This window comes from Gymnoscopelus microlampas, assembly GCF_963454915.1.
Source record: "Gymnoscopelus microlampas genome assembly, chromosome: 17".
NCBI classification, from domain to species: domain Eukaryota; kingdom Metazoa; phylum Chordata; class Actinopteri; order Myctophiformes; family Myctophidae; genus Gymnoscopelus; species Gymnoscopelus microlampas.
In genome coordinates, this window is record NC_139954.1 from 34510092 (window position 1) to 34522727 (window position 12636).

Sequence of the window (12636 nt, forward strand, 5' to 3'; positions counted from 1 at the left end):
AGATGATGAAGCACACAAGTCAGAAGCTGCAGCACCCTCCATCTGTTCAGGGTATATTTAGAAAGATCTAACAAGTCTAAACAGTGGATGGTAGACAAACTGTATTGTCATTAGTGTGCATGAATTTGTTAGAAGCTTAAAAAACTGAACTGAACTGAATTTCTTAAAGTAATGCATTACTTGACATACTACAAGTAATGCATTGTCAGTCTGTCAAAGTAATGCATTACAATACTTTACATGACTCATGTGATGTAAGTTGCATTACCCCTCTGTAACACAGTATTCTGCAGAATGTGTATGCCCATAATATGTGTCTTACTACATATTCATGTTGTCAATAGAATTTTACTTCGGTGCACGTCTCTCATGACATATACTGTAGGATCAGTTTCTCTTCATCAGCCGTTCATATTTACATAGTTTGTCAGGAAGTCTTAAGAAGACCCTGTCTGTTTCCATCTGTGTTTGTTTGCGACAGAGCCAGATGTACGTTTTGGAGACATAAATCATGTCACATTTATTTTTCCTCTCAACTTGGAACACAGTCTCCCTTCCCAGTAGAGTTCTGAACTGATCATTAACCTTTCCTTTGGTTCCTTCCCTTGCCTGGTCGCATCTCCTCTCTATTTGGTTCCTGGCCCCATATGCCACTTTCCTATTTCCTGCCTGCAGACAGCAGGGAGTAGCTCTATTATCACCTTCCTAGAGCTGTCTTTGAATGTGAGAGGCAATTCCATTTCACTCTGCCATGGGGAGGAGGAAAGAGGCACACAGAAATTGGTTCAGGGCTACCTCTCAAACCTGAAATCAAGGCACGCTTCATTTTTCTTATGCCTTAGAATGTGGCTTTATCTGGTGCATTATCTATTGAGCGGTTGGCGATATTCATGAAGTTCCAAATATGGACAAAGGTTAAGTACTGAGTATTGTGTGGTTTTTGCACTTGATTGTTAAGTTCACTTAGAGATGGCCCCCTTAAATATTGATGAATCCAAAGCAGTGATATTATGCTACTGTGAAGCTGTGCTAAACATATTTGAAGATGTCTGTAGTGCTTTCACTCTCACATGTTCAGTCAGCCATTTTGTGCAGTGACTTTACTCTTAAGGTTGTGTTATTTCTGGGCTTGCCTGTCTGAGTCTTATTTCGGCTTTTTATCAGCCGCTAGTGTTTTGGAACAGTAGGACTCTTGACAGTATTGCTCCTGGATAAATTAAACATGAGTTACGCAGAGTGATAATCTGTGGGCCTCTCTTTTCACACTGCATTCCCAATGAGCTGCGTGTTGGCCTGGTGTTGTTGCCTGCGATTTTAATGAAGATTATTCTTGTAACACGGCAATAGCCTGTTTGCTCCCATTCTCTTCCAATAGCTTTTCTCTTTCAAATGGAGAAAACATTTGTTTTGGGGTTTTTGTGCGGGGGAAATTCGTCATGATATTCGTCATGGTATCATTTCTCAAGAGGATTTCTGACACAGTTCTATCACTTATTTCTCATAGATTCATAAAAATGTTGAGTGCATTAATGAGTCAGACATTTCTGGCCAGTTGTTTTTGGACTGCAATGTGAAGAAGGTCAACATTCATCCTCATTCCAAAGGTTAATTAAACAATATAGCCTAATGCAACTTAGATAGCCTACCATATGCTAATTAGTACTGCAAGGCTTAGGTCACATGGGCAATATTGAATCGATGTTGTGATATGAGAATAGATATCGTCTGGGATTTTGGATTTTGTAATACCGTGATATGATACAATTGTTTGTCTTTTCCTGATTTTAAAAGCTGCATTGAGGTTTAGAGAGTGATGTCATTCTAACCGTTCTAGTTATTCGATTATTAGCCAGTTATTATATACATAAGTAGGTATTACTGTGCACACAAAATAAATGTCAAATATTTTGTGAAAGCACCAACAGTCATCCCCACAAATGTCATCACAATATTGAGGTATTTAGTCAGAAATATTGTGATATATGATTTTGTCCATATCATCCAGCCCTACCTGCAGGTTAGCCTTTACTTTTGCCTGGTTTATACTTAGTTGTGCGCCAGTGTCTTGCACTGAAAATCAGGCTTTATTTATCACTGAGCTTTAGGCCTATAGTGCATGGGAAATGCCAGAGGAATCTCAAAGGAGTATCATATGCACACGTTATGGTATGACTACTCTTAAGATGGAATTGATGTTTTATAAATTATTTCATAGTCACAATCAGAGCAATTCAAAGATATTCAGTTGGCATAAGTCAGTTTCATTTTTGTGTGCTTTTTCATCAGAAATGGCTCAAAAAGTAGAGTTAGCCTGAATTTTTCATGCCTTGGGCTTACTGGGGACAGTGGCCAATGTTCTTCACTTGCAGACATCTGACAGTTGCATTGCAGCAGAAATAACAAAATGGTCATGAACCCCAACTGCACTCCCTGGGTCACACAGCTCTTTTAATATTTAAAGAGACCAGCAACAAACAGTTGATAAGAGGTCAGTAGCAGGTGATAAAAGAAGTTTTAGTTGGGACATTAGCCCTTCTGTACACTTTGTGATTTCTGACATTATATCATGATGATTTGTGAAACCAAATGATACACATCACTGACTTAGCTTAGCAAAGCAGTTGTAGCGTACTCTCTGGGGTTTTTGCTAGTCAGGGGATTGCAATTCTGCACGTGTTACTTCCCTATAAAACTGGGAATGTGTAAAAGATCACACATTACGCGTTTCACATTTTAATCCATGTAATCATCTGTTCACATTTTGTTGTTTGTTAGTGGTAGAGCTCAAATTCCAATGTGTCTGACAGTTCATTTAACCTGGTTCATTCTAAAATTGTTCTTTCTATTATAGAATGATGTCACAAGAGTCACTTAATTACCATGTTGTCATGGTCTTGTGAAGGTAACAAATACAATTTGTGTCCATTTTAATCTCCATCTAACTTCTGGGCTACATAAACATGTTACAATACAATGTTGAATATGTAATGGTATGATTGCATATAATTGCGATTACCTTGAACCATAGCACGTACAGTGATGCATGGGACCTTTCCCTTTTTTGTGCCTTGTTTCTTCTGTACAAGTTAATTGTGTTTGAATTTGGGCAGTGTGCGATAACCAAAATCCAAATGTTTTAAAAGTGTGTTTAACCACAAAACAAAAGTGCAGCCATGTTAATAAACACCACCCAAAAAATAATGACATGATGAGTGAAGGTACAATTAACAGGAACACAATGTGCAAATTACAGATCAACAACTACCTTTGTGCGGCACAATGTGCAGTTTGCAAATGGACATGGCAAAAACAATCATCCAATCCTCATTTTAATTTTTCTCAGCTGTTTCCTGTGAGGTGCCATAGAACATGAAAAAATTAATATGTTTGTTTATATAATTAAGAGGGTAGATGGTCATTAGCGGCTTCATTCAATTGTTAATAGGTGGAAAGTGATGAAATGAACCCGGGGTCAGTGGTGGTTGGTGATGCTGCAAGCCTGGACAGATTTACAGATTTATTTTTTTTCCCTTTTTGCATTTATACTATTTTCAAAGTAAGAGACATGCACATGTTGAGGGTCAACTCTTACCACCCCTGTGATCTATAGTGGTTATTATTAAGTATTGAGATGTGAAAGCCCTCTGACTTGTCTGTCTAGTACCGTACATCATGATCACCTGTCCTGAGGTTAATTTGCTGTGAGCTTTGTGGTCAGGAATCACAGTGAGCTCTTGCTAGGCGACCTAAAAGGACATCAATAATGAGCGGGTGTAGGAGTGCACTTCTGGGTAGACACGGAACGCGTCTCGATGTGTCCAGGGAGGATGGCTAATAAGGGTTTAAAAGCCACAACTGTCCACGTGGCCCCTTAGCAGACCTCCAGCTGTCTTCTCTTTCAGAGAACACCCTGATTCCTTCTGACAGAGCAGAAGAGACCACAGGGGGTAATAGTTATGTTAGCATCTCACAAACAAAGCAGCACCACACGATAACAAATTAGCCCTGCTGGCTAATTAAAGTCTTATGATAAATATTGGCTTCATCTTTCTTCGACCAAAAAAGCCACGATTAAAAAAAAAGGACCAGAAATGTTTCAACTTGATTTATTGATGGAAATTGCAATGTGACGTCTAGCAAACAACATATAAATAACTTAAGGGCCATCTTAAATGCATTCCCATGAAATTTTTATTGCCACTGTAATATAAGCCACTACCTGTCATGAATCCCAAATAACCTTGGCTCTCTCCTCTTAGTTCGGCCCAGTGTGCCTCATCCCTTATTACTGGCCTGACAGGGAAATGTTTACCCATCCGACAAGAGACAAGCCATTTCATAGTCAGAAAAAGCAATTTCATCTGACTGGGGCAGCACACTATGTCCCCATATCCTTGCTGGCTATAATTTTGTTGTCATTTTGTGTGCTGTGATCACATCATTGAAGTGACAGTGCTGGGCATTAGGTAAAGTCCCTAAGCTGGTGCTCACTTTCAGGCTTTCTCTCTCCCTGTCATTCACATTGATTAGATTAGACCCAGGTGGCAAACAGATTTCTTTGGCACAACAATGAAAGTGGTGATACCTCTTCTAAAATTATTATTAATAATAATAATAATAATAATAATAAAGGGACTTTAATTTATGCTTGACTGAACATAAACTATAACTGGTATACGTAAACTATAGCATAGTATATAGTATAATCCTCAGTGTGTAAATTATTCCCAAAAATGTAACATTTTTACACTTTCATAGTTAGCATTGGTGTTTTTCATGTGTATGAGTTAAAGTAACTGGATCCACACCCTGACAATTTATTTTCCTATTCCTACAACAATTCCATGTTTAACATACTGTAGTGGATGTACTGGCCAATGCCGATTTAGCATCAAGTAACAATATCAGGTTTATATGCATAGTAAGATAATGTTGGAATCATCATACAGTAAATGTGGAGCTGGTTACATTAAGCTCAGCTGGTCAGTGCGGGTTTGGTGCCAGGCAGAAGGCAGAGTTCTTAACCTGCACAAGATCTCCCGCGGGACAGGCTGGCCGCAGGCATGTCCCCTCCTCCTTGGTTATGGCTAATCGCTGGGCCAATAAGAGCAAGGTACTTAGGCTAATAAACAAAATGCACTAGGGGGAAACAAACTAGGATAGTGCACGGTTGATTCAACAATTGGTTTGTTCAGGGAAAAAGCAAGCCCAGTTTGCTTGTTAAAGATCAGTGATGGAAGTGAACCATAATCCTGTAATGAGGAGTGGAGGGTGGCCTCTCCAGCTTGGGCATAGACAAGCCTGTGCTTGCATGTTTCACAGGAATAGATTGCTGGACCCTGTAGCCCTGCTGTAATGACCTCTCTTGTTAGCCTCACAGATGCATGGCTCTTCATTAGAGAGACAAACCCCACTGTAGAAGTAGGCTTTGGGTTGACTCCCTTAAATATACCAGTTACACCATGTACTTGTTTTTGTGATTTATGAAAAAAAGAGAGAAAAAAAGAAATGCCCCACACCCCAAAGCTAACAAAAGAAAACTAACAATCAGATTATACAATGGACTGATGATATTTTAGCATATTGTTTTATATACAGTGAATCCCCCCAGTTATTTCCCCAAGCACCCTCTTACCCAACAATATACTGGACAACATATTTGAGGGAAAACTAAAATAAAGGTATTATATATTTGTGAGTTAAAATAAATGTGTTTTGCGTGTATATTCCAGTCCATAGCTGTGTCCAGTGTGGGGACTGATTCACAGCTAATTTACCAGCTGTAACGCAGTCTTAAAAATATAACCAAATGGACCCTTACACTTGTACACTCTGAGATAAAACACCAGATTTGACAGTGCAACCCCTGTGACTTAATAGTCTTGATTCTCTCTCCCCCCCCCCCCCTTTTTTTTTGATGGATGCTAAATTCAAAATCGATCACCTCTTGATGAGCAAGTTTTTCCAAACTATTCTGAAGACATTAGACATCCTGTCACAATTCTAATTAATTTGCAAAAGATTGAATACAGTAAATGCTCCTCTCCGCCTTTGGTTCTCTTTATGAATTACATTTCTGCCAAAGGAATGAATGAGACATGAATGGAATGGAATTAAAGGACTATAACAATCGAATTAAAGGACTATATAAGTGGCTATAATTTTCACTTCTAGCCAGTAGCAGATTTACCCATATGCACTGATATTCATGTTGAAATGGTGCATGTGGAAAAACGCTATGATCCTACTGTAAAGTTGCTAGGTATCCTATAGGTAATTTACCCTTCTGATAGCTCCTGTAGGCATAAAGTGTCTTTCATTAATACAGTGAATCATCAAAGGACCATGCCAATGTTATGTCATAATTGTCCACTCCATTGTCAACATCAGCCACATTGTTTAATCCTCAATTTTCCCCAAATTGCTTAATTTGTATGTGTTTGTTTACGTTTTTGTACTCATTTAATACATGTTACAGAATGTAACATTATATAAAACTCACTGTATCTTTAAATGCCCCTTCAAGCTAAAATTTTAATTTGAAAAGGCATTTGTCCACTGATGCACAACTTTGAATGCTTGTATAAGTGCAGGCTAATACAGTATAACATGAATATATATATATATATTTTTTAATAGGCTAAAACGTGTGAATCCTAAATTATCCTACAAAATAAGGATTAACATTAATTATTTATTAATTATTTTTTAAATAATATTCCCAAAAATGTTGGTAGTAGTTTGGGGCTTTTTAGTTGTCATTTCTATGCAAACATTTTCTAGTGACAATGTGCACATAGGGTCATAACTTTAGGGCATGGTAATCAAATATTTACCAGCTCTGGGACTCAATAAACACATCTTCAGAGGAACGCCATGATTTCACGCTATATCACAAACATTTTAAAACATCAGACTCACTGCCTGTCACAGGCTGTCATTTTTAGTGTGTTAATAATATATTTTCGTTTCTTCGGTAGACATACTTTGGCACTCATAGCACATAAATAGGTAAATAACGCAGGAAAATAGGTAAATAACGCAGATGATGCTGTGACAATCTATGACTGAAAATATATCTGTACAGTCATTTTCCAAAAATATATATCCTATATGTTGTTGTATGTATATATGCATATAAAAGATATAAGTGGCTATAAAGCAATTTTTATCTCACTACCTCTGAAAATAAATCAGTTTTGCGCTTAGTCCTTCAGATTGCCCTAATTAAGAAGTGTCTAATTAAATTACCGTCGTGTGCTAACCAATGGCAGTACTTGTTTCATTAGCAATGCAGGAAGAGTGATGTCGAGAAAATCCTCCCTGATTGCAGGACGGTGTCAATTGGTTAATTTGCTCTCTTCCACAAAGTACCTCGAACGAACCATAGGAAGGCGTTTTCATCGCCTTAGATTAGTCAGGCGTGTGCAAAAGCTCGTGATATAGGTTGAGCTATAACGGTTCGCTAAATTGAACTATGCAGGTCGAGAATTGCATCTCGCCAGCGAGTGATCTCTCCAAGAAATGTATGAATGTGGGCAGTGGCTACCCAAGCTCCGATGGATCTGAGCTCTCGCTGCAGCAGGACCACCCTATTATATCTGCAAGTGACAACCTGGAGAGAAGTTCACCTCTGAAAAAAAACTCTAGGGAGATGACGAATCAGTCAGAGGCAGACCATTTCCCCGACTCCAAGGACGCGCCGGGGGACGTCCAGAGGGGCAAACTCTCTCCTGATCTGCACGGAGTCTCTGACATTCGTCATCATTTTGATGGATCTGCTGGGGAAAGGTATATCTTTTCTCAATCCAGCCATCAGCCGCAGTCAGTCTCAGCAGCAGCTCCCAGTGCCATGTTCCCGTATCCGAGTCAACATGGACCAGCGCACCCAGCCTTTTCTATTGGGAGTCCCGGCCGTTACATGGCCCACCACCCGGTCATCACTAATGGAGCGTACAACAGCCTTCTGACCAACGGTTCTCCGCAAGGCTACCCGGCGGCGGGCTACCCTTACGCGCAACAGTACGGGCACACTTATCAAGGAGCGGCGTTCTACCAGTTCTCCTCGGCGCAGGCTGGACTGGTCCCTGGGAAGGCGCAGGTGTATCTGTGCAACAGGGCCTTGTGGCTGAAGTTTCATAGACACCAGACAGAGATGATCATCACTAAACAAGGGCGGTAAGTACTGTTGGCCAAATCAATGCAGTGGTTCTCAAACTTTTTCACGTCAAGGACCCACAAATTGATATGTATTTGGCCGCGGACACCCCCATCTAAAAAAGGTTTTGTGCCGGGGACCCCCAGAAGAGAAGATTTATGTTGAAGACATTTCTAAATTATTCAGAATTTACCAAACATTTTCAATATTCTTGTTTTGCAAAAATAGTGACGTGAGCTTGTAGATCTGCTATTTTTGAATAGTGCCAACATATAAATGGATAAAGTGGTTTAAAAAATCGTGACGCTATATTTACTTATAGTACTTTTGCTGGGGACCCCCTGGTACCCTCCCAAGGAGAATGCACAGCTATGTTTCCTTGACAAACGCAAGTATAGGCCTATTGTTTTTAGAATATGTTTTCAACAGCAATGTCAAGTAATTACATAAAAATGTATTTTACAAATACCAACTTTTCCCCCAAAAAAACTAGGCTACATTTAAACCGAGGTGAAATGGATGATCTGAGATTCGTGCGCGGCTTTCACGCGTAAAAGGTTTATTAAGTTGTTGCAATACAGATATACATCTGTTTTCTTGTGCTCTCATTTATTCCCCCACAGACGAATGTTTCCCTTTTTGAGTTTCAACATTTCTGGCCTTGATCCTACCGCTCACTACAATATATTTGTGGATGTAATCCTCGCTGATCCCAACCACTGGCGATTTCAAGGAGGCAAGTGGGTGCCATGTGGAAAGGCTGACACAAATGTAACAGGTATTATAGCCTATCAGAACATCACTCATCTCAAAATGGTATCAATTAAAACCCTATCATGTTTTTATTTTTTCTGTGGTGGTTATAGGATATTCGTTAACCACTTATTAACGCCCTATTTTCAATCTTCTTTTCTTTCATTTCGATTTTCTTTCGATTTCCCCTCAATTGATGTATTAGGGAGGGAATGTATTAAAGTTTAAACTGTCCAGGGACACTATCCTTTTCATCTTTGCTCTATTTATTTTAATTTTTATCATGTAGGCCTAATTACATACTTTATTTCTTATTGTGTCCTCAGGAAATAGGGTGTACATGCACCCGGACTCGCCAAATACGGGCGCGCACTGGATGCGTCAAGAAATATCATTTGGGAAACTGAAGCTAACCAACAACAAGGGTGCTTCTAACAATACGGGCCAGGTAGTGTGTAGACATATTATACACTTTTCATATTTTTGGGATACTTTATGTTATTGGTGTGAAATCTAAATGGGAAAATTCTGTTAAATCTGCATCTTTTGGCAGTCTATAGCCTATAGCTAGTAATAGACCTCAACAATAATATACTTTTCCCAATTCCCATGATGGCTTTCAACTTCAAATATGTGATTATGCTTGTTTTACATCTTATCCAAAACGAAAAGGCTGTTTTTTTTATTTTCAATTGTACAGCTGAATAATGGATAAATTGATCGGAGATTAGATTAATTCAGTTGGCTACTTTAATTCAGCATATTGAGTGAGTGACTCTGTGAGATTATTTAAGTATTTCTTGTTCATCTCCAGATGGTGGTTCTACAGTCTCTCCATAAGTACCAGCCCAGGCTGCATGTGGTGGAAGTGAACGAAGATGGAACAGAAGATACCAGCCAGTCAGGAAGAGTACAGACTTTCACCTTCACAGAAACACAGTTCATCGCTGTTACAGCTTATCAGAATACCGACGTAAGATAACGATTAAACAGACGAGCTCCTCCAAGACAATTAGTTCGTTTCTAAACGAAGCATCATTATTAACAGCCTTTTTTATTATTATTATTTCACAGATTACGCAGTTGAAAATTGACCATAATCCATTTGCCAAGGGATTTCGGGACAACTATGACACGTAAGTAATTTGATTGTATAATCGTTACTTTTGTACAATCTTCGGTGTTAGTCTATTAATTGGTCCGTTCTATTCAAATAACGCAATTGATGATTTTGATCAACCTTTTCGATAAAAAAAAATTAAACACATTTTCTAAATGGAAATAGCTATTTAATTTATATTTCTTTCCTATTAAGTCAAATCACTGTCACCTCCTCATTTAACAGTGATGGAAAAATAATGGAACTACTTTCAATAGGCCCAAACATTATTTGGGTGTCGTTCCCATATTTGTTCTCAGTCGCTATAGTTTAGAGGTCAGTGAATATAACACACAGGGTGGCCTATACCAATGGTTCCCAAACTTTTTAGCTCGAGACCCAAAAGAGAAATTTGTTGTCTCCCCAGGACCCAAGCTATAGTGAAAATAGCAAATCTACAAGCTCAGACGCCTTGTGAGCTTGTAGATCGGCTATTTAAAAATGAAATTCTTTAAAAATCATTGAATTTGTTCCTAATTCATGACAAATTTTGCTTAATTTGTTTTATTTTGGGGGGAAATGTTTTGAAATAGTAATCATCAAAAACAAAATGCAGGAAACAAAAAATAAAGGGGTATTTACTCGTGACCCATACAAATGTGTCCGCGACCCACAAATGGGTCCCGACCCAGTGTTTGGGAAACAGTGGCCTCCTCTACTAATACATTTTGTAATCGCTTGGCTTTCCATCTTTTCCAGCGTCTACACAGGCTGCGACATCGACCGCCTCACTCCGTCGCCAGGTGATTCTCCGCGCTCGCAGATCGTGCCTCATGGCGCGCGCTACGCCATGACGAGCTCTTTCCTGCAGGACCAATTTGTCAGCACTTATGCCAAGTCCCGCTTCCACCCTGGCGTCGGGACCGCTCCTCCTGGCACGGAGCGCAGCGTCCCACTCAGCAACAGCTTGCTGTCTCCGCAACAAACCGACGATCCCACCGGCGTCGGCTCCCCGCAGCGATGGTTTGTCACCCCCGCCAACAACCGCCTGGACTTCGCAGCCTCGGCGTACGACGCGGCCGATTTCGCCGGTAACGCGGCCACCTTGCTGTCCTACGCGGCGGCCGGAGTGAAGGCTCTCCCCCTGCCGACGGCGGGTTGCTCCACCAACAGACCTCTGGGCTATTACGCGGACCCCTCGGGCTGGGGCGCCGCGCGCACGCCGCCCCAGTACTGTAGCAAGTCGACCTCGGTCCTTTCTTGCTGGCCCACCACCGCGAATTCCGTCGGAAGCAGCAGAACGGGCGCTAGTAACTACCTAGTGGAGGACGGGGGAGGAGACGCCATCATCCCGACGGAGAGATCCCCAATGAACGGCTCGGAGGAGACGAAACAAGCCAAGGACTTGTCCGAGTCTAGTTGGATAGAGACGCCGTCCTCGATCAAATCCATTGACTCCAGTGATTCTGGCATCTTTGAGCAGGCGAAGAGGAGAAGGATTTCGCCGTCTGCCACGCCAGTTACAGACACGGTGTCCCCGTTAAAATCTGAAATGTTAGCGCCCAGAGAGTGTGAGAAAAATTGCACCAAGGACATTAGCTACTACAGTTTTTATCCCCATAGCTAAATATTACATCTATCTATCTATCTATCTATCTATCTATCTATCTATCTATCTATCTATCTATCTATCTATCTATCTATCTATCTATCTATCTATCTATCTATCTATCTATCTATCTATCTATCTATCTCATATGAAAAATTGAACAAAACAGGGTGGCCAAATCACCACTGAAATGTAAATCCTTCCATTATTGACCACCATCAGCTCTTTTATTGGGTGGGGGTGTTTTGCTGATGAACACATTTTTAGTCAGAGGATCACTGTAATTATGAATATAATGTACATAATATCTATCAGTTGGTCATAGTAAATTGATGTAGCCTACTGGATTCAAACTTGATCCCTGCAGGCCTTGCCCTCTTAGTTAGTAGGCTAGTCGAAAATGTTAAAAGATACATTTATACAGAATATGTCCTTGTGTAGCATATATACTACTGGCATAATTATTTCTGCCTGTGAAAAAAAAACATGTAGGCTATTTTGTATTCTATCAGTTGTAGGCTGCCGAATGTTATTGATCTAACCATACTTGGATCAACTTAACTTTATTAACTTCAGAATAGATGTGTAAATAATTTATAAATGTTGATGATGTAATCTTAGACATAATTTTCATTTGAAGGGTTTCTGGGACTTCATATTTTTCATAGTCTACAATCCATGTTGTTTGTGATAAGCTTCCGTATCTGCTGTAATGTGATTGAAACGCAATACAATTTGAACAAATGTACGCGACTGGGCACCTTGCCCTGACACCATTTAGCGTCGTGTTAAGATTATTTAGGCTATACATTTGAATTGTCTGAATAAAAAAACTGGCTAATGTTTACTTTGGCGATTCCTTCACGGTCTTTTAGGCTAGTGGTTCTCAAAGTGGGGTCCGGGGACCCCCAGGGGTCCTTGAGGCTTGAGGGAGTTCCAGGGGGTCCCCAGCTAAATGATGGATAGTTAACCAAATGGACCCTTATGGGTCTGTAACTCTGAGAGTGTACAAATGCA

General features: G+C 40.1%; 1 protein-coding gene across 1 annotated transcript; it reads left to right on the top strand.

The window, feature by feature from the left end:
- Positions 1 to 7477: 7477 nt before the first annotated feature.
- On the top strand, positions 7478 to 11637 carry tbr1b (T-box brain transcription factor 1b; the record flags this gene model as incomplete). The annotated part of the gene is made up of 6 exons (XM_084084401.1): positions 7478 to 8178; positions 8782 to 8936; positions 9238 to 9359; positions 9726 to 9884; positions 9986 to 10047; positions 10770 to 11637. The coding sequence occupies 6 exons, from the start codon at positions 7478 to 7480 to the stop codon at positions 11635 to 11637; spliced, it is 2067 nt and encodes a 688-aa protein (XP_083940527.1).
- Between the last annotated feature and the right edge of the window lie 999 nt (positions 11638 to 12636).